The sequence below is a fragment of the Lytechinus pictus genome, chromosome 3, assembly GCF_037042905.1.
Source record: "Lytechinus pictus isolate F3 Inbred chromosome 3, Lp3.0, whole genome shotgun sequence".
In the NCBI taxonomy this organism is placed as follows: Eukaryota; Metazoa; Echinodermata; class Echinoidea; order Temnopleuroida; family Toxopneustidae; genus Lytechinus; species Lytechinus pictus.
The window spans coordinates 65,820,810-65,847,601 of NC_087247.1; the positions used below are offsets into that span (position 1 = coordinate 65,820,810).

General features: G+C 34.4%; 1 protein-coding gene across 1 annotated transcript in view; it reads right to left on the bottom strand.

Moving 5' to 3' along the window:
• Positions 1-1,102: 1,102 nt before the first annotated feature.
• The window catches only part of LOC129255402 (peroxisomal acyl-coenzyme A oxidase 1-like), a 42,094-nt gene continuing 16,404 nt past the window's right edge, over positions 1,103-26,792 (bottom strand). The window contains exons 2-15 of the mRNA XM_064096058.1: positions 19,949-20,108; positions 18,955-19,109; positions 16,769-16,876; positions 16,250-16,369; positions 13,941-14,056; positions 13,490-13,659; positions 11,592-11,754; positions 11,001-11,191; positions 8,653-8,814; positions 5,867-5,972; positions 5,127-5,273; positions 4,615-4,685; positions 4,202-4,337; positions 1,103-3,686 (exon numbers count right to left, since the gene is read on the bottom strand). Of these exons, the coding sequence (XP_063952128.1) occupies positions 3,624-3,686; positions 4,202-4,337; positions 4,615-4,685; positions 5,127-5,273; positions 5,867-5,972; positions 8,653-8,814; positions 11,001-11,191; positions 11,592-11,754; positions 13,490-13,659; positions 13,941-14,056; positions 16,250-16,369; positions 16,769-16,876; positions 18,955-19,109; positions 19,949-20,108 (1,868 nt within the window). The 3' untranslated portion in view covers positions 1,103-3,623. The remainder of the gene's footprint in view (positions 3,687-4,201; positions 4,338-4,614; positions 4,686-5,126; positions 5,274-5,866; positions 5,973-8,652; positions 8,815-11,000; positions 11,192-11,591; positions 11,755-13,489; positions 13,660-13,940; positions 14,057-16,249; positions 16,370-16,768; positions 16,877-18,954; positions 19,110-19,948; positions 20,109-26,792) is intronic.

A 26,792-nucleotide genomic window follows, 5' to 3' on the forward strand; every position in this document is an offset into this window, starting at 1 on the left:
GGAAAGATAGAAAGTAAAATATGATATTATTTTCTGAATATTATGTCAAAATCTATCACAAACTTTGATATTGTAATTTAAAAAAGTGGGAATATTTGCGTGCTCACTTCGCTCGCTCACAACTTTTTAATACATTTTACTCGATCTGCCATATCTAGCTCCTTCAAAATTCACTCAATACATCATGGTCATTGAAAGACATGAATCCCTTCCTGTGTTTCCTGTCAAGCAATTAAACTTGGTCAAGGAATTAATGACCCATTGAAAAATAGATTCATGTCTTTTAAAGGTACATAACATAATTTGTTTCACATAATAAAACGATTTGAATAATCACAAGTTTTCCCAATTAATAATTCAAATCTTCTTGCTTGGGTTGACAAAAAAAAATCTTTTTTCCTCAGTTACTTATGAAGGAAAATTAAAAGGTAAGAGAAGTTTAAATGAAAAAACAAAATAATTCAATTAAATAAATAACTTTGTAAATGAAATTTGACAGCATAATTTGAAAATTGTGGCACAGATAATGAAAAGGTCAAGAGGAAGTCTCCTGATAAGCAAAAAGTCTGATCACTGTATTACACATATTCTGCAATTCTGGCGCAAGCCTCTTTTTGAACCCCCAACAAAAACGTCATGTGTTCGCTCAAGCATGAATAAAATTTATTTTTTTAAATTGCATTTCAAAGATAAGACCTTAGAGCATCTATTAACACTAAAATATAGACATCATTATTTGAAACAAAAATTTGATAGACTTTTCAAATCTGTCCCGTTTTTTTTTTATACGCACTGTAGTAACCTTGTTCAGAGGATGAGTCATGGTATATTTGTTTTATATCCTTTCCACCTGTATCATTCCTCCTCACATTAAACAAGAAAAATAAAGAAAAAACTGTTAATTACTTATGGAAATTTTACATGGTTAAATGAACTGTTTATGAACCAGATTTTCATTTCAAAAGTAAATAATAAATAATGAATTGAAAATTAGTCCCACTGGGCAGTGGACTACATGCCCTGTGGCAATCTTAATTTGATGAACCACATCACAACACCAAAAACATTTAAAAACAAATCTTAAACAAACACAAATCAATCATTCAGAAGTTCATATAATATAATATAAATTAATTCAATCATAATAGATCTACATGTATACATGCAAGTGAGTATAAAAATATACAGTATAATTTAGGGAAAATATAATGGAATTTGAAATGTGTTCCAAATTCGTTCAACATTTGTTTTCACCCTTTCACAAGATATACTGTGCAGTACACGCATTCATACATATATTTTGGTATTTAAAGATAACTGTTTTTGCTGACCTTGCTCAGAGCACTTTACTTTTACATAATAGATATATGTAAGTTTGCATATACATTTCATTCTCCCAATCCCATATTTCATCATTGATGCTATTTAGTATAGAGGACTTTTTATTTTGGCTTTTTTAGGACTTTTCTTTGAATTGACTTTGGAGAATCTGCAAAAGAAGAGGTATAAAATGTAAATGGATTTCTTAATACTGGTGTATTTCAAATCTTGTCCGTCCTGGGAAGGGGATCATGCCCCCCTGGCCTTGGCTACGGTTCATGTGACCACAACGAAAATTTAAATGACGATAAAACAAGATGTAACATCATTGCATAGAGAAATTTCTCTAAATTATACTAAATTAGAATTTAGCCATCTATAAATAAAATCCTTCAACTCTTTCAATCAGAAGAGCATGAAATTAATTGATTTATTCGGTAAATGTAAAAATAATGATAGATTTAGGAAATTTGGTAGAAACCGAATTTGATTAAGATTTTACATGAAATAACAGTCTTTGATAATTATGGGTATGATTTGCACTTACACAATATCATGTTGTTACGGAATTGTGTACTATGGCATCGCAAATTTGGTCTCAAGAAAAAAGCCATGAAACAACACAACACAAACCTTACAAGGTAAAGTGTTGGGGGCCATTTTGCCTCGATCCCAAAATTGCATAAATATGGCAACCTTATACATTACAGACAGCTTATCACAAAAATACGTTGAGGGGAGGTATAATGCCTTCCCATTCCCCCCACCCTTCCCCTGACTGATGGGTTAACAAGGACTCATTTTTTAAAACAGATAGTCCATATTAAAAATGTAAGATACTTTACTTGCACTTTATATCATACTGCTATTGAATGAATATTAAACATTAATACAGAGTGGCATGCGACCTCATTAATTCTATTATGAAGATCAATTCAAAATTTAAAATAAGTTAATTTTCTTGAATACAGAAAAATTAAGAAAATAATATAAATATTCGCAATATTAATTCAGACCAATGATACTGAGTTTTGTTTGAAACTAGATCATAAATATACATGTCAAATGTAAAATTGGTAATTTGGCAGTGGAATATGAAATCATTATATTTTTTTCTACATATTTCATTAAAGCCACCTATTAATTATACTTCTTACATGTTCTTATTAACAAGATATATTTTTTAATCATTATTTATGTGATGGAACACATGAACAGTTCACAGTTCAACACTAGTCTCCCGACTCAGGGTAGTATCGCCTTTGGAAGAACAATGGAAAAATAACACCATATATTGGCTAATATAAGCCACAAGAGTTAAAATTGAGTTATTCTAAGTATTACAAGTGTCAAATACATAATCATACAAAAACAACCTTTGTTCATGAAATGCACATTTTTTTTCATTATCAGACAACCTCTCTCTCCTCCCGCACCATTTAAATCTCACCTCAAAAATGTCAAGAGCAAGGATTCCCAGATGGACACTTCCCTAGTGGAAATGCTTCCCTGCAGAAAACATTTCAGAATGATAACAAGGATGTCTCCCCTTTCAACAACATAATTGTTCTAGTAACCTTTAAGTTTCATAACCAGAATACTTCTCAAATATAGGTTTTACAAAATTAAAAAAATTGTGTGGCATCTACTTTGTGGCATGGAATTTAGAAATGCACACAATGGATCATAAAATATTGCACATCATTTTAAATAGAAAAAACCCAGACAAAGTGAATCTACATATCAAAACCTTTACATTTAATTGCATAGTCTTCTGACGAATAACATATTTGCCCATTATGTGTGATTTGCTAGTAATGATATGGACAGCTGCTACATATAATACTGAAGTTGGAAAGTTTATACATGTCAGACATTTATTTTGATTTGAGGATGGGGTCAGCTCAAGAAAACTCCACTCTTAACACCAGGCCAGTATTCTTTCTTTCTTCATTTGTCTTTAATTCCTTTAATAGTTGATATGTGCATTGGAGTTTAACACATAATTGTAGATATTTCTATGCCACTAACACAATCCATACTAATCATCGATGTGGCTTGAAACATTTCATGTTCCAAATTTTTGGAAGTACAAATGAATCATTTCATAATGTCACCCTTTGTTCTGGCAAATCTGATTGGCAAATATATTCTCTCACAATCATCATTCTGCTCTATAGTGTGCCAATAGGCACTATAATTGGTGCATCCATTAACATATGCCGGTATGTACTGATTGATTTTCACACGCTTGATAGTGTTTCCTTTAAATTCTTCATTCCTGAAGAAAGGACGGAGCATACTCATAGTTTGGCAATCATTCCTTTGAGTAGCGGTCTTATGTACTTGTAGTAGGTCTCATGTACCTGGAAATTTGAATAAACAAACAATATGAAAGCAAATATACATTAAACATATGAATAATGTATAGACACATAAAACAAATTGCAGAGTTTCAGCTTTGGAGAGAGAGGACAAGAACTATTCATGTTACTTGAGGTTGCCAAAAAGGTGATTTATATTATGATTATAAGAACTGTGGTCTGTAATAGAATACACCCGACATTAGAAAAATGCACTGATATCAGTTGTAAAACAGACTTTGTTCGATAAGCATTTCTCCAACATCAGTTTCAAGCACCATTTAAATTGAAATTTAATCCATAAACCAAATACCATCACATCCTGATTCAATCTCCATACCACACATAAATAAAGATTACAATCTACACCCAACCCCGTTCCTTGATAAAAATTTAACATTAAGCTATCATTATTGGAGCAATGTGTGCAATATATAAAATGATATTAGCACTTTCAATAAGACATAAATCCTTCATTAGATTAAACAAGATTAGTTGTCAAGATCATGTTCCCTTACTTCTGTTCTATTTCGGGGGCTGGTCTTTGCATACTCATACATCCGTTGATAGACGTTACCGTCATAGGACCCCAGAGTAGACTGCAAGAACTCATCACGGATATCAAAAGCATCAACCAAGGCTACAGCATTAGGTCTATATAAAAAAGAAAAGTAATTTCTTATAATTAGAATCAGAAGCATCAAAGCATAACAATCTCAAAGTTTAGAGAGAGCTTGTTATTACATTCATGAATTATATATAAGAAAGCCTATCACTTTTCTTGAACTCTTGATAGAAAAATTACTTGTATTGTAAATTTTTCCATACATAATCAATGTGATCATGACAATTTCATTTATTGGGAAGCAATCCCACATCAATTGTAAAGACAATAAGCACAGGTAAAGAAATGGAGCATTGCTTTGAATACCTGATTACAGCAAGGAGTTCAAGGTAGTGACAATGCAGCCAACTCAGTTGATCATTGGTCATGTATCCATCCTATTATGAGAGAAAAATATTGAAATACATCATTCCCTATAAAATGGACATTCATGTTCATTTCACTGAGCAAATACATAAGTATTGCTGATGTCTAATTAACTTACAAAATGAATTCTCCACATACATCAGGATTAATTTCTGCATTACAATTACAGATGGAGTAATCATACTACGTATGTACTTTGAAAAATCCAGATGTAAATGAGAAATACTTGACTGACTTGGTTGTAAAAATGAAAGGGTGAGCTAGTTCCTGAATAATTACATTGAATATTGTTGTATATTGGTACTCCATGAGATCAATGAAAAGGTAATGATCAAAATAACAAAGTTAACCAATAACCAAAACATCATGTAGAAATATAGTTTAGATATACTTTCTTGGGATTAAACCCAATAAATTCTGCAAAATATGGTAAATAAATAAAAGTGACTTACAGCAATAAATTCTCCAGAGTTTTGTTCCATATGATAGATGGCATAGAGAAAGCTCAGAGTATTGAGTATAGTTGATGTGTCATGTGATACCTCAACATGCTGAACACCTTCAAAGAAACACTTCACTATGAAATATTGAGTGTGAGCCTGATTAAAGAAATAACATTGAAGTTACATTACAGCATTGGAAACATTCAGGGCAACAATTCAAGTTTGTGAACAATATTCAAAGTTAACAAACTTACAGTTTTTACAGTATTATTGGAAATGCTTATTCAATAGAATACCAGATATTCCTAATCTAAAATTATGTAAATCATCTGTTAAACATACATGCAAGTTGATTTCCATAATTATTGATGCAATTCACTCATTAAGCCCAACAATTCTATCTACTTAAAACTATTTAATTTTAATTTGTAATGAGATTGTACATTGTCCCTTTCAGCCCTGCTGATGGCCAATACCAATAAATAACAAAAAATAAATTAATTTGTTTAAGTTTTTAATCCAAAAATTTGATTAAGAAGATGTTATATAAGAACCAATTGGAGAAGGTATAGAACAAGCAAAAGTATTGATTATTAATTCAAATAGAAAGCTTTACATAACAAGCTATCAAATGAAGATTTCAGAAATTTGATTCACACATAAGAGCAGCACACATATTGAGATGTTCACTGTAAAATTCTAAATATTTGTTTGTAAACATTCAAGATTGTTATCAATCCTATACCTACATGAGAAGCTTTGACTAGATCAATACTAGATTTGTTCCAGGCTTGTTGTTGAGATAGTCCTTGCCCCATCATTTGAGCTAGCTGCTCTCCTGCCTTATGAGTTAACCTGTGCAAATAATCATACAACTTTCATTTTATAATGCACACAACTCTAGAAAGAAAGAAAAAAGATAGCTCCAATACTAGTCTCTTAAATGATAAAGTTATATATTAAAGATTGTAGCTATTAACAAAATTTTAATACCAAACATTTCATCTAAGGGATGAGAACCTGTGAACACTTGTGGATCTTAATCATTCCAAATCATAACAGTAAAGCAGATCAAACATCCTATAATACTGACAAATTAATAAAACAAGTGGAACGCCTCTGGCAGTCTTGCCTGCATTAGGCCGCTGAAACTCGATGTTGAGTTTCCCGTCGCCCGCCTGCGTTATGAAATTTGGCCCGCGTTTGAAAATCAAATTTTGAAAATAATTCATTATTTTACTATTTTGACATAGATCTAGATTCAAAACTGATATAAAACATTTATATAAGCTTTTCACTTATACAATTACTTGTTTATCTTGTAAATACCTGTAAATCTTTTCTTTCTTTTTTTTTCTTGTGAATGGAATGACGCTGCATGCTCAACCATAGTCAAACTCGTAGAATCAACCCAGCCATGGCCATGCAACAATGCGCCCGCGCCGCCCTCCAGCAAGTATGCACGAAGATTTACGTGGTCAGTGTTTTGAACAAATCACGCATGCAACAGCGATAGTACGCATGTACAGTACGTGTACGGTGCAGGCAGAATCTCGATATGATCTGATCGCCGAGCAAGGACACGGCCAAGGCCAAGGGCCTAGGATTTTTAATATTTGACGATGTTCTTGTCAGTGACTGTTCAAAATCATCAAAATGGCAACACCCTGTTGCCATACACGATCACAAACCTCGGTCAGACAGAAACTTTTTGTGACATTTTTAGGGCGATCCTCGCGAAGGAGAAATTAGATCATGAATGCAAAAATGACCGCGGTGTACGTTGGTGAGTCATCTCTCAAAATGTCCAAGCACCGTGTCGATATATTGATAGTTGCATAGCACACAAAATATGTACTCACTTCGGAAAATTTGTGAAATTCGAGTGCACCGTCAGCATCCCTGAAGCTGAGGTTGATATACCTGACGCTGGCCCTGCATCTAGATCTAGATCAATTACGGATGTGTTGATGTCGACGGCAAAACAACTTGCCCGTCAGTCCCACATTCCGAACGCAATATCCATCAATTGCAAACGGACAAACCAGGCCAGTAGGGAGGCTTCTCAAGAAGCAAAGAATTGGTGTCATGTGTTAATATGTGACGTATCCCCTACCACTACCAAGCCACCTTAGATCTACAATTATGAAACAGCAATACAATCCACTCCATTTCAAACATAACTCAAATGCAAAGATATAAACAGTGTATATGTTGAGATATTACATATTTATTGAGTGTATTGCAGAAAATGTCCAAATTAACAAATAAAAGTGCGTTAAAAGGTTATAAAAGGTCAAACTTTCATCTTATTGAATATAATGAAATAATGAAATCGGTTCCTCATTATGAGCTGGAAAAAATGGGACGGGAAACTCAACATCGAGTTTCATTGGCCTTACGCAATGCGATATAGCAGCAGTGCTTCCTTTGAAAATAGCTAATGAATATTATTCACAGAAGAAAACACCAATATGATAATAAAATATTATGCCCATTGACTCAAAATGACCTTTGACCATGATCATGTAACCTAAGACATGTTCAGAACAATCATTCATACTAGTCTTGATTATCCTCATGTCGATGTTTCATGAGCTAGATCCATAAACTTCCTTAGTTATGATGCCAATTCAACACATACTCCCAACACGGCCAGAGTTCATTGACCTTTAAATGACCTTTGATCTTGGCCATGTTCCTGAAACTCGCACAGGATGTTCAAGGATACTTGATTGCTCTTATGTCCATGTTTCATGAACTAGATCCATAAAATGTAAGTTATGATGACAATTCCTAAAATAACCCTAACATGGCCAAAGTTTGTTGACCCTAAGTGACCTTTGACCTTGGTCATGTGACCTGAAACTCGCACATGATATTCAGGGATACATGGTTGCTCTTATGTCCAAGTTTCATGAACTAGATCCATAAAATTTCAAAGTTATGATGACAATTCCTCAAATAACCCTAACATGGCCAAAGTTCGTTGACCCTAAGTGACCTTTGACCTTGGTCATGTGACCTGAAACTCGCACATGATATTCAGGGATACATGGTTGCCCTTATGTCCAAGTTTCATGAACTAGATCCATAAACTTTTAAAGTTATGATGACAATTCCTCAAATAACCCTAACATGGCTAAAGTTCGTTGACCATAAGTGACCTTTGACCTTAATCATGTGACCCGAAACTCAGGCAGGATCTTCAGTGATACACTATTACCCTTATGTCTACGTTTTATGAACTAAGTCCATATACTTTTGAAGTTATGACAACATTTCAAAAACTTAACCTTGGTTAAGATTTCGATATTGATTCCCCCAACATGGTCTAAGTTCATTGACCCTAAATGACCTTTGACCTTGGTCATGTGACCCGAAACTCAGGCAGGATGTTCAGTAATACTTGATTACCCTTGTGATGCTTAATGCTTATTTTGATAAAGTACAATTAGTAACCCTTTGTAAATTCTGCACATTTAAAGCTAAAATTCTAACACCGCCATGAGAAGGGAATTGTTCATTTACTTACCACTGGGCTCTATGCTTGTAGGCGTCTAAAATAAGATGCGCATTGAGTGATTGGTCTGGTTGGTCACATGACCAGCTATTCTTTGGTTCCTCTGTGAGATAAGCACCAAGTCCTTGGATGGATTCCCCTGTCTGAGCTTTACTTAGAGTCTTCATCAGGAACCTTAATTACAGGTTGGTAGAAATTATGGCTGCTTAACCTTACACACTGATAACACATGCATCAAAGAATTCATAAATGCAAAATGCTAAACTGTTTAATGCATTTTATCATTGATTTCTGAGAAAAAAAAGGGCATAGCAATTATATTAATTGTAAAGTTTAATTTAAGAGATGGCTTTGTATCTCATGGAAAATGTGCTAAAAATATCAACTTTTTGTAATTACAGAATTCATATTGAACTGAATGAGGTTTTCTTCATCACCTTTCTTTTAATAAACATGAGAGAAAAGAAATATTGATAAGATCTACAGTGAAATAAGAAACTTTAATTATGCACTAAGTTTTTTTCACTTCTTTAATGGATTTCATTTGTCTCCTTGAAACATTGTTCAAACAATATTAACAAATAGGAATTCACAAAAGATGTGTAGATGGATTTTGTTATATCTGAAAGTTGAAAGATTGTAATAAAAACCATTTGACTACTATGTAACTCTGTTAAAAACCAAAGCCATAGGGCAGGTAGCACTTGCGTTCAATATAGAACCTGTCTATATATATATATATATATATATATATATATATACATCGGTGTTTTCTCTTGTTCTGTTTTTTGTTTCCGTTGCATGCTTGTTTAGATTGTGTTTCTGTTGCATGACATCCTTATTTTCGTTTATTTTCGTTTATATTCTTTTGTGTCCCTCAAAGCCCTGAGGAAGACCGGTTACACTGTCGAAAGCTTGGCCTAATAAAGGAGTTGGACAACATTGCTACGTCTTGCAGCCTCTCTCTCTTTTTCAAAGTCACACTTATATATATATATATATATATATACAGTGCGTCCCACAAAAAATGAAACCGAGATTTATTGATGATTTATCATAACTTAATCACAAATAAAAATAGACAAATGACCTACCATTGTAAAGCTTAGAATCTCCCCTGTCATCTGAAATCATTTAGATTATTTCTCATTCACGCATGAGTGAGCAAAAACAATTTGAAGAGGGGATACCAAAAAGTCACTTGGCGGGCTGTATCTGGGTTTCAAAAAGAAAACCACATTTTCAAAAAGTTCAATATCTGCTCTCTAATATGATACCTCAATTACAGAAAATGATCAAGAAATAACAAAGTTCTGGTTATTTGAAATAAGGCTTGAATTTCAATAATTTCATAAAATCAAGAGGTTTTACAGGTGAGCGTTCAGACTCACTCGACACTCCGTTTTGTTGACGATCAGCCAGGCATTAAGTCTTTTGTTAACCATGCGATAGCTTCTGTGGGAAACCGGTGAAAACATGTTTTTTTATGTAATTATGGAAATACAAGCATTGTATCGAGAGAACATAACTTTTTTACTTCTTGACCAGTTTTTGTGATTAAAGTATCAAATAAAAGAGCAGATATTGAACTTTTTAGGCATATGATTTTCTTTTTGAAATTCAGATACCCCTCGCCAAATGAGTTTTTGGTATCCTTTCTTCAAATTGTTTTTGCTCACTCATGCGTAAATGAGGAATAATCTAAGTAATTTCAGATGAAAGAGGAGATTCTAAGCTTTACATTGGTAGGTCATTTGTCTATTGTATTTATGATGAATCATCACTAAATCTCGGTTTTGTTTTTGTGGGATGCACTGTATATATAATTACCGGTTACACTTCGTAATTCCGAAGGTTCGTAATTCCGAAGGTTCGTAATTCCGAAGGTTCTTTATTCCGAAGGTTCGTAATTCCGAAACACGTAAATTGCCTATACCTCGATGTTCGTTAATCCGAAAACGTAAAAGGGTTCGTTAATCCGAACATTTGTGGCGTTATTCCGAAGGTTCGTTATTCCAAAGGTTCGATAATCCGAAAACGAAATAAGGTTCGTTGTTCCGAAGGTTCGTTAATCCGAAAACGAAATAAGGTTCGTTGTTCCGAAGGTTCGTTAGTCCGAAAACGAAATAAGGCTCGTTAATCATTAGTTTTCGGACTAACGAACCTTCGGAATTACGAACCTCATTTCGTTTTCGAATTAACGAACCTTCGGAATTACGAACCTCATTTCGTTTTCGGACTAACGAACCTTCGGAATTACGAACCGTCGGAAATACGAACCTTCGGAATAACGAACCTTCGAAATATCCGAACCTTCGGAATAACGAACCTTCGGAATTACGAATGTATGCGATAATTACCCTGCAACCTGCAGAAGTAAAACAGTGTTCTCGCCTTCATAGGTACAGGCTGCTGAAAACTTATTGTACATGTCAGGCAACCCGCTCTGTAACATTACACCATGACCCCCACAGGCAAAGCGACAGGACTCAATGTGAAGTGTTGCTTCTCTTGTTGTAAGGGCCTTTAAACCAGAAGCCAGAGCATGAAGCTGTAAGTCAGGCAAATATATTATACCATTAAACTCAAACTGGTCATTAGCATCTCATCATTTTTCTGAATAAAGATAGCAATTTATAGGAGTTTTTGGACATATTCATTTCATGTGTGCAGAGCATGTAATTTGTGTATTTTTCTTTCAAGCTTGATAATCAAGAATTCCTCAATCTAATCCCAATCTTCCACTTCCAAAGTAATTTGAGAAAATGTAATATTATACACATGAAAAATACTCTACTGCATACCTCTGCCCCTCATACTCTCTGGGTATTTCTGGTCATATTAGTAGGGTTAACAAACAATTAAGAGAGGAATTTGATTTCGCTCTTAAAATTGGGTAATATCCTGTCCAAACATAACTTTAAATAATGCTAATATATCAAACACAATACCTCTGGAAGAAGACTAAAATTCAGCTTTTGGAGATTTTTCTCATTCTCTTGATAGAGTGGCTTGAGTTGAAGGCTGACAAACTTGAAGGCATATGCAGCAGCAATGCCAGGGAACAGTTTGTGTTGTTGAGTCTGATAATCTAAAATTGGAACCTCAGGACCACTAAGTACAAAAATATACACACATTAGAGTAGACTAATATTTAAACTTTGGTCTAAGTTGTGATTGAACTATGGACAGCCAATTGTTCAATTCCTCAGCTTATTTGATACTCATATCATCCATAACTGACTAGGAATAATTACTGCAATGGTTCTCTTCATTATTAAAACATGAGGAAAGAGCTAAGTAATGATAGCAAACATATATTGTACATGTAAATTGAATTTTTTAATTTTTTTTGGCTTCCCATAATTTTAACACAGAGTTAGACCATGGCCTAAGTTAAAATGGTCTTCAGAATATGGACCTATAATGTTCCATTTGGACAATTGTTCAGTTCCATGCCCCTGATTTCCAAATTCAAACAGACAAAGTTTGGAATAGTACTAATTGATCACAGTTAGTTGTGAGGAGAGATGTTTCATCATTTATAGGGGGAGATAGGAAGTTAGAATTTTATCTTATACAGTGCGTCCCAGAAAAAACGAAACCGAGATTTAGCGATGATTTATCATAATTTAATCACAAATACAATAGACAAATGACCTACCGATGTAAAGCTTAGAATCTCCTCTTTCATCTGATATTACTTAGATTATTCCTCATTCACGCATGAGTGAGCAAAAACAATTTGAAGAAAGGATACCAAAAACTCATTTGGCGGGGGGTATCTGAATTTTAAAAAGAAAATCACATGCCTAAAAAGTTCAATATCTGCTCTTTAATTTGATACCTTAATCACAAAAACTGGTCAAGAAGTAAAAAAGTTACGTTCCCTTGAAACAATGCTTGTATTTCCATAATTTCATTAAATAAACGTGTTTTCACCGGTTTCCCACAGAAGCTATCGCATGGTTAACAAAATACTTCATTCCTGGCTGATCGTCAACAAAACGGAGTGTCGAGTGAGTTTGAACGCTAGCCTGTAAAACCTCTTCATTTTATGAAATTATTGAAATTCAAGCCTTATTTCACATAACCAGAACTTTCCTATTTCTTGACCATTTTCTGTAATTGAGGTATCAAATTAAAGAGAAGATATTGAACTTTTTAGAAATGTGGTTTTCTTTTTGCAACCCAGGTACAGCCCGCCAAATGACTTTTTGGTATCCCCTCTTCAAATTGTTTTTGCTCACTCATGCCTGAATGAGAAATAATCTAAGTAATTTCAGATGAAAGAGGAGATTCTAAGCTTTACAATGGTAGGTCATTTGTCTATTGTATTTGTGATTAAGTTATGATAAATCATCGCTAAATCTCGGTTTCGTTTTTTCTGGGACGCACTGTATAAGCAACGAGTACTTATCTTTATTTTTATAATTCTCAAACCTCAAAGTATTTATATAACTTTTTATTTTTCTACAACCTCAACGTTTTAAGCAATGTTCCTGATAGCTCATTTGGAATGTAACTATGTGACTGGTCTCAACTTTGATCTTCAAAATAAAACACTTTAAAATGTGTAGCAACATCTTCTGTAATTAAACAAAAACATTCATATGGAGCAAGAAGCAAAAAAAAAGAAATTACTTCTTAATTCAAACAAAGATTGCTGATTTACAAATATGATGCAACAGAAAAGAGAAACAAAAGAGTGCTTGAGTGATAATAATATGAACTTAACGGATCAGACTTCAAATTGCATTTGCTAATGGATTTTCTTTTTTATAAATGTACATATATTGTTAATGCAATCATATATCAACCTTAATACAAGATAATCTATAAAACTCACTTCTTCTCTATTGAACCTTGTCTGCGGATGACACTGTATCTTGTTGCCACGGTGATGGCTTTGGCAATTTCATAGGATGCAGCTTCTACAATTTTAGTTCTGACAAGTATCATACTCCCATAAGTAACCTTAGGATTGCCTAGTCGCTTGTACTCACCATTAGGAGTAACCTATGATAAAAACAGAAAAATAAGGAATTCACCACTACAGGGGTGGCGCTGACCCTCACATCAGGACATTTTAAAATCAAGATTCAAAAGTCATTTATTGCAGCATTTGATTTTGATAAGTGAATGATAACTGTGTATGAAAATATACAAATATTCACTGCATGACTACAATTTATCTACAGATAAATGTGAAGTGTTTACTGATTTCATTTCATTTTTTATTTGACGGTTTACACAATAAAACATGAATAAAGATTGTGAGAACAGACTGTAAGACTAACCTCAGCATACTTCATCAACATGTTAAGACGAGGAATACGAACATGATCCATAATCAGGAAACCATTCCCAATGGCATCAAATGATGACTTTCTTCCAATGTCACCAAGTGTCATACCTGTAATTCAACAAACAATATTGATATTCCTCTAGTAATTACCAGAATGTCAAAATATATCCAGCACTTTTTAGTGTACAGTTTGTGTGTGTGTTTTTGTTCAATTCATTTGTGATTATGTAATCCAAATCAATAACATTGTGATATTTTAAGCACTTACCACAGAGTAGATCTGAACATTTTATTAATGTTGCCCTTCACAACCAGACCCAGTAATCACTAATTATGTGTCCAGACAAAATACTTTACATAACATTTTACCTTAAATCTAGAGGATAACATGCTAACATCCATAGTCCAAACTGAATACCAAAGTTATCCCTTTCAAAAACCGACTGATAGGTGTATTTCTAAGTTATATCTTGGACAAAATACAGTCATAATACAGAGCTGCCAACCTTTGAAAGTAACAAGTAGTAATCCAGAAGCTCAAAAATCTTAATTTTGGGATAAAAAGAGTAATTTCATACACGCTATCATAAATTTCTTTGAAATAAAATAAGGTAATTTCATACGCGCCGTGCATTATTACAAATTTCTTTGAAGTAACATAGATCATATGCAAAATGGGGCTTATTTGCAAATACTTAATTTTAAAATAAGTTCTTAGGACTACTGTGTAGATCTAAGGCAAGGCCAAGGGTGTGGGCTTTGTCTTTGTCATAAAAAAAGTCAAGGCATTCTCGTCATTTCTTACCTCAAAAAAATTCCTATTAATTCTTCAACATTACTGACATTAATCATATGGATGCGAGAAAGTCTGTTTCATCTTTGAACCCGACACCATATCGAAAATCAGTTGGGGCTGGGGGGGGGCCTCGATGGCCCCCTAAACAATTCGCGCAATATTTTCACCATGCAAATTTTTTTTTTACCGCGCCGCTCGCTGAATTCTTACTTTCAAGTCTTGCGCAACTTTTGAGACCAGTTTTACGTCACCCGGGTACGCGGTTACGAAATTACGCAACATTATGTATGTGCATGTCAGACCAAAAATTGCTCAAAAACGTGATTTTGTGTACAAAGTCAATGCAAATTGTGTTTTCAACCAAAAATCATAAATGTATGATTATTTCTAGTTTTGCTGGTCCAAATGTATTTGTTTTATGCTGTTTATGATCTCAGAAGAGTCCCCAACAAATTTTATTGAAAAAACAATGAAAAATAAAAGGTCCAAAAAACAAAGAAATACATAAGAAATTGAAAAAAACAATACATAAGAAATTGATCTGATATCGCAATTTTTTCATGTACACTTGCTAAGAACACCACAAAGAGATTCTAAACCAAAAATTAGAACATTTGGAGCTTTATTTAGGGAGTTAGAGGGAAAAGTATGATTTTGCATACTAATTACGCATAAATTAGCATAATCACTTAATAGCAATTCGCATGAAATAAATTACTATACAATTTTGTAGATTATGTCCCAGACAACATGCGTGCCAATTTTTGGCGCGATCGCGCGGCCAACGGCCGAGATCTCAAGGGGGGCCTGGGAAGCCCCCCCCCCCCCCCCCCCCGGCCATATGAACTTCCAAAATACCCCGGCCTAGATAGGGTTAAGTAGCAATACACATCCTTCCCACCGCGCCGGTGCGCGGTGGTGCAATGGACCAATGGAGACGATGTTCCAATGCTCTTGTCCCAGCGGGATACAAGTTTGGAGGCTTCGCTGAACTGGACAAGCAGGCACGAGATCCTCAAACAGTTTAATCGTTCATATTTGATCCTTTTGCAGTATATCACATGAAATAATCCATTTGAACAATAAAAAAAGTGACACATATTCTAATCCACGATGCATGAAAAGTTGTTAAAAAGAAATGATCAGCGCGGCCAGCGCCTATTGTAATTGGATTTGGATTCATGCAAGAATTTTCCATAGGCAATGCACGCGATCTACGGTAAAAACATTCGCCACTTTCCAGCCACGGCTGAAGCAATCCTCACATGCGCAGCAATGTAAACAAAGTAAAACAATCATGCATGCCATGGCAGTAATTGCCGCCTTCAAATGAGTTTGTCGCTGCGCAATGTACTATCTGTGCATTAAAATTTTGTACATGGTTATTGGCGCTCAAAAGCGTTGTAACAAACATCAAAAGTGTACTTGTGTAATTTGGTGTAAAAAGCGTAATAATTAGGTTTTTTTCCTAATGGTTGGCAGCTCTGCATACATATATACCTTACCTGGTAGAGGCTGATGAGTCTCAAGACTTCGCACTTGAACAATAAAGCAATGAGGACCATATGTTTTTCCTTTGACAATCAGCTGGGCCGTAAGAATAACATGTGTGCATGACTTAGCCACTGCAATTAGACAACAATAAAACCCTTGAAAATGGTGGGAATATATTTGAGAAGCATTAACTCTTTACAGATTCTAAAAAAGGTGAATAACATTTCATTGAATCAATTAATTAATTGTTTGTAAACACAATAAACACCAACTCCCTTAAAAGAAATCACTTCAATAATATCAATTAATTCTCATGATATTATGGCAAAAAAATATAAATATATTAACAACTTTTCAAGAAGGGTTCCATCAGGCAAACTTAGCATAATGGTGAAACTTTTGCTACATGAAACTACTCCAATCTCATTAAATATATATATATATATGGCTTACACATGCAGTATGAAGAAACTAAACATTATTCTCTAAAACACTTCAATATTTAATGCTAAATACTAATACACACTCACATCCTCCTGGCCACCATTTCATTGCAGTCAGAGATGGACAGTTGAGAATAAATTCTTGTGTCTTCTCATCATATGTGGCAGTAGTTTCCAAACAATTCAAATTGGTACCTGCAGTTATGTTCAGAAGAGAAACATTTGTTAGAAAAATTGAAAAACAAATATGCACCTCAGCTTTAAATGAAACTACATAGAAAAAGAATTATGGACACTTAAATATAATCAATTAAATGCTACATATTTATCAATAATTTTGAATTTGAATTCTTCTGACAACAATTATCATTTCATACGAAAAATGCATATCGGTAATGCATGCCTGTTAACATTCAATTCACTAATATACTTTTTGCTTAGAAAATTCCCAAAGCTTAATATTACAGCAGATTTGCTTTTCTTTTTTGAAAAGAAGTTTACACAAATGTAAATTTTTAATGCATGACCAGGGATAGTTTTGAATAGTGAATTATATTAGCCTAATCATTTTGTAGACATCTAATTCTCTATCCCATCTTTATGACAAATCATGCACAATAGATAGATTGAATGCCTACATATACATGTATCTGTTAACATTAAAAGAGGTGATTTCCATGGTTCCAGGATCACTAAAATTTGTTTTTTTTTTCAATGTAAAATATTTGTTTTCCAAAAAGTCTTTCCACTTCTGATATGTAATAAAAGGAGTTAGTATATCATGGGGAAATGGGAGCATACAATTTTTGAAAAAGGGCTTGTTTACTGTTACAAACTGTCTGTCATGCAAGCCCATCACACTAATGTGATAAATTTCAGACAGTACAAATTTCAAACAAAAGGTCATTTATATATGAGGTTGTCAGAGTTCTAGCAATCCTAAGTCCAAGACTCTCTGCATGTTTGTTCAACCAAAACAAACATTTTGCATGATGCATGGCTCCCCGGGGGGGCCACTTACATTGACGAGTGGATACCATGCGCGACCAAAAAAACACGTAAAAAGGATGTCCTTTTCACGATAGGGCACGTTACGTACGTAACGTGATAAGGGTGTCAAAAACACAAAAATAATGAAAAAAGGGTGTCTATTTCGCTAGGAAAATTATGTGTTTAGGGTCGAATTTGCGGGAATGATAAAACCAAAAAAAAAAAACGTTTTATAAAGGATGTCCATTTTGCCCCAACACTTCGTGTTTAGAGTCCGATTTGCGCGAGGTGTAGAAGGTGGGGTCGTACTAAACCAAATAAGGTAAAGCCGACGACCGAAGGACCCGTAACAATAAAACATTCCTGTACTTGTTTAGGGGTTGATTTCAGGGAATATTTGCCAAGAGTATCGTTTTGTTTCCAATACTTGTTAAGGGTAGGGTTTCACACGCCAATACTTGTTAAGGGGTGCATTTTCAGAATATGGAAATTACGTGTTTAGGGTGCTTTTCGAGACCCCATGGTCGCGCATGGTATCCACTCGTGAATGGAGGTGGCCCCCCCATGGCTCCACACTAACCCTTTCTTCTACTGGTCCGACATGAACAAGTTGGACCAGTAGTTACCGGTACCAAGTTTTTCCATTTTTTACTGGTCCGAACCTAAAGTTTACTCGTTCCCATATTTAAAAAAGACTAGTTTATTTTGGTGTGTTTTATTGTTTTTATTTTCCCCTTAAAAGCCCATACAAATAAACAGAACACACACAACATAATTCATGAGAGCCAGTTCTCAATTTTAGAGAGCCATTTTTTTAATACACCAGAGCCATTTTTATAATTCACACAAGAGGAAACAATATCAAGCATCAGTTTCTAAAAAGTTACTGGCCTGACACAAGGAAAGGCAGACAGTAATTTTTACCGGTCTGGGACCGTCGGACCGCTGCCAGTGTCTCGCGCTGCATGACGTTTTCATATGTTTGAAAATGAAAATACATGTTATCTTAAGTCGGTCAGCCTTTTGCTCTCCTGAACCTTCTCCCTAACATTTGAATATTCTGGCTGCATCAAAGAACGTTCTCTGCAATTGATTTTCTGTTTTATTGATAACTCATTGTGAAAATCTTTTAACTACAGGGAAATAAATCATACCCTATTATCCTCATAACGAAAGTACATGTATTAAAGCCAAGTAAACAGCTAAATTTGTCTTTCTTCCAAGACCTGTCTGTTTCCAACAATAATCATTTTCACTGCCTGTCCCTGCACACATATACTTACCATGACCAAGTTCTGTCTGTGCATAGGTTCCTATTATTTTGTATTGTCTAGCTAGAGGTAACCATTTCACTTTCTGTTCTTCAGTTCCTAGTCTATCAATGGTTGGAATGAACATCAGCAGATGAATGAACAAACCCACATCTTGGTTCATACACCTATATAATTGGATATTGAGGCAAAATATAGTTATAATCATTCTTTTCAGTCAACATAAAAAAAAAATTATATCTCTAAAGCACTTAGAAAAGTTGTTCCGATGTATCAAGCAGTATATAAAAGCTGAATATCATTATTACCAAGAATATATAAAATCAACTTAATGAATAAATAATTTGAGTAAAAAAACGAAGAAAATCAGTGATTACAAATGGCTTTAGATATGGTTTTCAAATAACCACAGTTTCCAGCTAAACTCAAGCAGTTGCAACAAGCAAGACTTTCAAATATTTTTTTTTAAATAAAGGTCAATTTTTTCCATATCATTGTAAATCTAGATCTAGTAAGTTAGGCAAAATTAAACTTTGTGAAAAAAGTCTAAACTCTAGAAGCCAGCACACTGAACTCACATTAATATTCTTTAGAAAAAGACCTTCACAAAAACCATGTTTATTGTGCTCATTTCTTGGTAATGGTGTATGTTCTACAAAAATCATTATCACATGAATTTCACTTATAAAAAGAACACTTGGGTAGTCATTTGATTGTATCACGTTCTAATTCTTTTTCAGATCATTGGAATTAACGTTTAACAGGATTTTGATTTCTTGTAAACCTTGATGAGAGAGACTCTATCCAAGTTATTTATTTATTCACGGAGAGTATACCAGAGAGGTAATTCAAAGTTCATATCTAAAAAAACATATTAGGCTGTAACTAGAGATTCTTTTATTGAGCCTTGGAAAATTGAGAAAAATAATCAATAAGGAGTGTAGTAACAGAGACTGGGAGCAAAATAAATACATGGTCTACAAGTTTTTTTATGAATTAAACATACCTTCCTAAAGCTGCATCATCATCTGGTTCATTAAGGTTATACTTTTCTTTGACAGCAACCCATCTCACAGATCTTTTGATTGATCGATCAAAAGCTTCTTTAGAGGTCAGTGTACATCTACCAGTTTGATCAAAGTGAGGGTCGCTAGCAATGATAGACTCTGCAAAATTCAAATTAAAGGAAAACATCACACCTGATACTTTTATTTTTATTATTTATTTATTACGTCTTATTATACCAGGGTGACTCTGTCAGTGGGTCAAACACCGTTATACTTAGAGGCCCTGGAGCCTCTAAGTATAATACTAGGTTGGTTTGAATGAGTGATAGGTGAAAATGTTTTCTGTTATGAAAGTCTCTCTATATTGAAAGGGGATCCAACCCAAATGGAAATTATTTCAAAAGAAAAAGAAAAATCTCAGAACTTAGCAGACAAATGATAGTTTGAACAAATTCTGAAAATAAAAAAGAAAGTAATGAAAGTTTAAAAGTGTTATGAATTTTTAAGTGCTAATGTGAGGAATTCAAATTGGCCTCAAAGCTAGTTCATTGTGATAAATGGTAATACATGTTTAGTATTCGATTTGCTCTAGAATGTAGTTCAGATGTCATCTATTTCACAAATTTTATTTCAGATGCCAATTTTACTTTATGAACACATAAAACAAGCACTGTAAGTTATATATTAATTACCTTCTAGAGGGATTTGTTCCGACCACTTGTATCCCAGTTGCAAATGTGATACTAGTATATACATTTGTAGTGATGTCCATTTTTAAACAGCTACACTTTGACTTAAATTCATACCCAAAATAATGCCCAAAATCTATAACGTGCTTTTCCCAAATGGCCCAAAGTGCTCACAATTCAGTTTACCTAATTCATACAAAAACAAATACAGAGTAACAAACAAAATAAAGGCAGTTGCCTAGAACAAAAAAAAGTTTTTCAGACTTCTTAAATTACTCAATTGTTGGGGATCGTCTTAATATGAGAGGGAGTTTGTTCCATTCCATTGAGGACGCAACAATGAAGGTTCTATATTGCCGGTCTACAACATAATTTAGCATCCATTGTGCTGAATCTTAGATGAAACTATAATTAACTGTGTTATCAGGAATAATCTGTTAGCCCATTATAATGATCACAAGGAGGACAAAAATCAATGGCGTATCTCAGAGAAAGAGTACTCAAGGCAACCTCTAAATTCATGCCCCTTTCAAATAATGCTGGGAGAGGGAGGCACTTAACCTCTCCCAAAAAGAACACAAACAAATAAACAAAACAAAACAAGAAAAACGTACATATACATTATACAGCACTAACAAATTGCTAAGCCATGCTTAGTTCCAAAGATCCAAGGTTCAATTGTTTAAATCCACACAAATTAAATGCTTTGTTCTTCTCTTCCATAACAAAGTTCAATCAGAGTGAGATAGTGAGATTAATCAATACAATCAGTAAAAAACCTAAGAGAAAAGGTACTTTGAGAGCCGGATAATAAAACAAAGAAAGATTATCAAAGGAAACAAAGTTAGTATGAGCACATAGGGTCAGATGCATAAAAAATAGTAATTGCTAATTAAGCAAAAGATAAAGCCTTAGAAGTTGTTTTAATTGATATGGCTTTATGGCTTACAGGTAAACAAATGTTGTTACTGCAAAAAACAATTATTACATGGGGAAAAAATATCAAGGATAATTGTCATCCTATGATCTAGATCTAGTACGATAACATAAACTTATCTATTTGAAATCATGAAATCTTTGCTGAAAACTGACAACACTTATGACCACTAAAACAGAATAGCATAATGTTGAACAGTGCATCAATATTGCTTGGAAAATACCTGACATTTGACGGAATTTCGTGTTTATTTTGCTTTCTCAGCAATCACAAATTTGGCACATATTTTTTAATACAAACACTTGGGTGGTCATTTTATTGGATTCTTTTCTAACTCATTTTGAGATAGTTACCACAACTGGCATTTCTCTTTAAACCTTTTGCTTGTCGCAAATGCTGGCAGTTTAAATAATAGCATGTCATGCTGGTACAAACATGACTCACAGAAAAATGGCGGGGGACTCTTATGCGTAGGGTTTCCTGAGAGCGCAGTTCAAAATATAGCGCTACTCTCATGTAACATTTTTCCTGAGATGTGGTGTCAAACTATTCACTAATTTGTATCTATAATGAATAATTTTGACATTTGGCATCCAGTTAGCACTTAACTAAAAGGCTACTGTACACCACTTGCACTGCAACCACCCTTCCTATGGTGAATTTACATCTATGCAGTACTCAACAAACAATTCTTTAAAATATCACTTTTGTTACAACAAAAAATATTACTTTCATTCAGTTGTGATTTATTTTTCATTAGTAACTTGGGGATAATTTTATTATTCACCAGAGTGCTCAAAAACTTTTATTTTGAGCATAATTTTGTAGAGGCCCTCTATTGGTGGAAAGTTAAATTGCAAGAAATTGTCATTCAACAATCTCTATTTTGAATTTAGGGGAAAAAATAAGTAAAAGAATACCATTTACTTATTTAGCCAAATTATATGATGAATAGTTGAAAACTGGCATTGTCAAAAAAATCAACCATTTGTCCCCAAGAACAAGATAAAATAAGCCAAGCATTGCCTTATTTTACCACACAGGGAATCCTAACAGAGTAAAAGGTTATAATAACCTTGTCACCTTGGGTTTCTCTCTCAGTGCATAAAACATGATGATGAAATCTGAAAATCTTGATCAAGCAAATGCTTGAGCTGCTATGACGAAGCTTGAAAAAACCCAAGCAAATGCTTATTACACACATGAGCAAAAGATTTGCTTCGTGCATGTATGATGGGGGGTTGGGTGTCCAGACACTTAAAATGATTGATGCTTCTTCTCTTGTCTTTGGATTAAACAAAAACTATTAATTGAAAAATTGTAGCCATCGGTATTTGTTTTCTATAATATTTCCTAACACTTCGTATTTTAAATTGTAGAAAAAACTTTGCGTGCAAAATCTTTAAATCGTTTGTCTGGATAAACGACAATCCCGACACATAACAACTGCCAGGTAAACGCTTTTTGGCAATTTTTTTATCATCAAGTAAATGTTAGCAGGCAGTTGGAGATTGTAACTGCAGTCAAGATTCTTCCCGCTATGCCAGTGAGAAGCACTGATACCAGAAGAGGTTTCCTAGCGATAATGAGCCAGTACGTCATTTGCGCCAATTGCGGGCAGCTTTCCTACATCACATCGTATGGTAAAAAATCAATAAAATGTTATTTTCTAAAAATAAAACAACAAGAGTGTCGCTATGGCGAGCACATATTACGCCCGCCTATAACGCGGAAAATGGAGTTATTGGTCAAGCAAGAAAAGTGGAAGGTGTCCAATTCATCTTTGACCTTCTGACCTCAAAATCAATAGAATTGCATGCTAGGATTTATGCTAGTATCATACACACCAAATTATATTAGGTTAAGTTCAACTAAAGTTATCGCGTTAACGAGGACTTCAGAAGGGTAAGATGAAAACAAGTCACTGTGATCTTGACCTTTGACCTTTTGACCTCAAAATCAATAGGTTTATGAGCCTAAGTTATCGTGTTTACAATGACTGCAGAAGGGTAAGATGAAAACTTGTCTGTGTGACCTTGACCTTTGACCTCAAAATCAATAGGCTTCCTGGGATCCATGCTAGTATCATACACACCAAATTATATGAGCCTAGGTTAAGTTAAACTAAAGTTATCATGTTTACAAGGACTGCAGAAGGGTAAGATGAAAACATGTCAGTGTGACCTTGACCTTTGACATTATGACCTCAAAATCAATAGGCTTCCTGGGATTCATGCTAGTATCATACAAACAAAATTATATGAGCCTAGGTTAAGTTGAACTGAAGTTATCGTGTTTACAAGGACTGTAGAAGGGTAGGGGAGATTGGGGTTAGTTAGAACGCAGGGTAAGTTGAAACAATGTAATTTTCTTTAACACCTTTAAATAAATTCATGCAATACTGCACTCAATTTATTGCCATTATCAACAGCCATCCACCATATTACAGACAACACATGTGCAACAAGCCTGGTGAAGTTAGAAAGGATTTTTTTTTGTTTTTTTCACCTTCTGAGTAATTTTTTCTCTTTCAGAAATGTTTTATTATCTCAGAGAAGTTTATAGATCAAGTTGGCCAGTCTGGGGGGACAATAGACACTTGTACCAAGCTATATAATAAAGTTATTAATATGCCATGGTGAAGTCCCTTATTTGTGCTGTAAGCTTATAAATGTAAAATGGGCATCTGGGGTTAGTTGGAACAAAATTGAAGGGGCTAGTATGAACATGTTCCAACTTACCCCGAACTAAGGCTGTAACCGATTTTAAAATCGGCTCCCGATTTTTCCACAATCGGCGATCTTCGATCATGCCCCTTGAAGGAAAAAATCGGATATAAAAAATCGGCGTAGATCTAGTTAGTGCGTGATCGTTCAGAACATATTGCAAGATTTTTTCTTGAGGTGCTAGCTATTTAGAGGTTGGATTAATCAGGGAGAAAGATGCGGTATTATCTCTGACGATGTTTACGAGGATAGATATCTTCTCTTCAACCTCATGATAGCGGACGCCGCCGTGAAATTTTTAAAGGTCGTATTACTGACGGAGATCACTGCGCTACTCTCTTACATCGTTCATGATGATAGACATCTTCTCTTCAACCGCGTGGTGATAGCGGACGCTGCTGTGAACTTTTAAAGGTCGCATTACTGATGGACATCACTGCGCTACTCTCTTACATCGTTTATGATGATAGACATCTTCTCTTCAACCGCGTGGTGATAGCGGACGCCGCCTTGAACTTTTAAAGGTCGTATTACTGACGGACATCACTGCGCTACTCTCTTACCTCCTTTATGATGATAGCATCTTCTCTTCAACCTCGTGGTGATCGCGGACCCCGCCGTGAACTTTTAAAGATCGTACTACTGACGGAGCTCATTGCGTTACTCTCTTACATCGTTTATGATGATATACATCTTCTCTTCAACCTCATGGTGATAGCGGACGCCGCCGTGAACTTTTAAAGGTCGTATTACTGACGGACATCACTGCACTACTCTCTTACTTCCTTTATGATGATAGACATCTTCTCTTCAACCTCAATTTATTTGTCTTTGCAACTTCGTCGGGAGATGCTTCTTTTATATTTCTTCTTGGATATCAAAAGTTCATTTCTCAAGATAGTAATAAATTGATTTGAAAACGCTAGCTCCCCAAAACATTTTAATAACATGTTCCGAATCATCGCGCGTGCTTGCGACTTGTATACCCAGTGGTTGTGTGTCCGGACGGGTTGGGTGTCCGGACACATGACTTTTACTCTCAATTTTGAAAAGTTTACAAGCAATGTCTTTAATTCTTTTTAGCACAGAATATAAGAAAATATTATAAAGAACAAATATTGATGGTGAAAAAAAACTATTCAACCTATATTTTTGGTTTATTCCTGAGATAAAAACAAGGCTTCATTTCTGTTACGTGTCCGGACACCCAACCCCCCATCCTACTACATATTAATTGCACTTGCGACTTTAAGATGATGCGTCGTACGAGATAAAGAGATCATTCCAATAATTCTAAATCACTAGCACCTAAATAATATACTTATAAAAGATGTCCCGCCGATTGTTCATTAGCCTGTGATCTATAAGAATTATTTTCATTTTATTTTCCTTTGCGACTTTGCTCGGAAGATGCGTCTTTCGTTTATCTTTCTAATAAAAATCACCGGTTTATTTTAAAGCAGTAACACCTCAAAACCCCTTTAAAACATGTTCCAAATGATCGCGCATGTTGGCGACTTCCATTTCAATGCATTCCTCTTTGTGACTTTGTCAGGAAGATGCGCGCGACGGGAACAAAATTTTGATGTTTTCCTTTGTTTTTAAACATCCCCGATTCAATTTTCGATTCGATTTCGATTTTAGAAGCTTAACTGCCGATCCGATTTGATCTGATTTTTGATCCGATTTACAACATTACCCCAAACATAATTATGAATAAAAACATTGGATATGAGAAATAAAATGTATACAGTATTTCACACTCTTTTGAACATGTATTGTAAACCATGCTTGTTTTGTCTCTCAGTTAGGTCTGAGTGTGCATTTAAGGCGTATTGTAGGCCCCGTAATGTGATATTAACCATTATCAACCTGGGGGGGGTCAATTTGAGCCCCCCCCCTCGACAAATTTTGTCATTAATCCGTTTTTGACCTCATTTTTTTGACCGCATCGCTCGCTGACTTTTTACTTTCAAGTCTTGCGCATCATTTGAGACCAAATTTGCGATGCCCAGCAGCGCAGTTTCGAAATTACACAACATTTTGAATGTGCATGTCAAATCCAAAATTGCTCAAAAACGTGATTCCATGTACAAGGTAAATGCAAATTGTGTTTTTCTACCAAAAATCATAAATGTATGATTATTTTTACTTTTGTTGGTTCAAATGGATTAATTTTATGCTATTTATGATCGCAAAAGGGTCCCCAACAAAGTTCATTGGAAAATAACAATAAAAAACAAAGGGTATAAAAACAAAGAAATACAAATTTGAAAAAAACAAAAAATGCATGAATATAAGAAATTATATTTTTTGCATTTTTTCGTAGATATTTTTTATTAATGTAAAAATTGATACTCTCACCAAAAATTCTACTAGCTAAATAAATTGAGTTAAGGCAAAAACATTTTTTTTTTTAATTTAGGGCAAATTTCATATGCTTATTTGCATAACATTAATTTTAGAATATGAACAATTAATTTTGTCATGT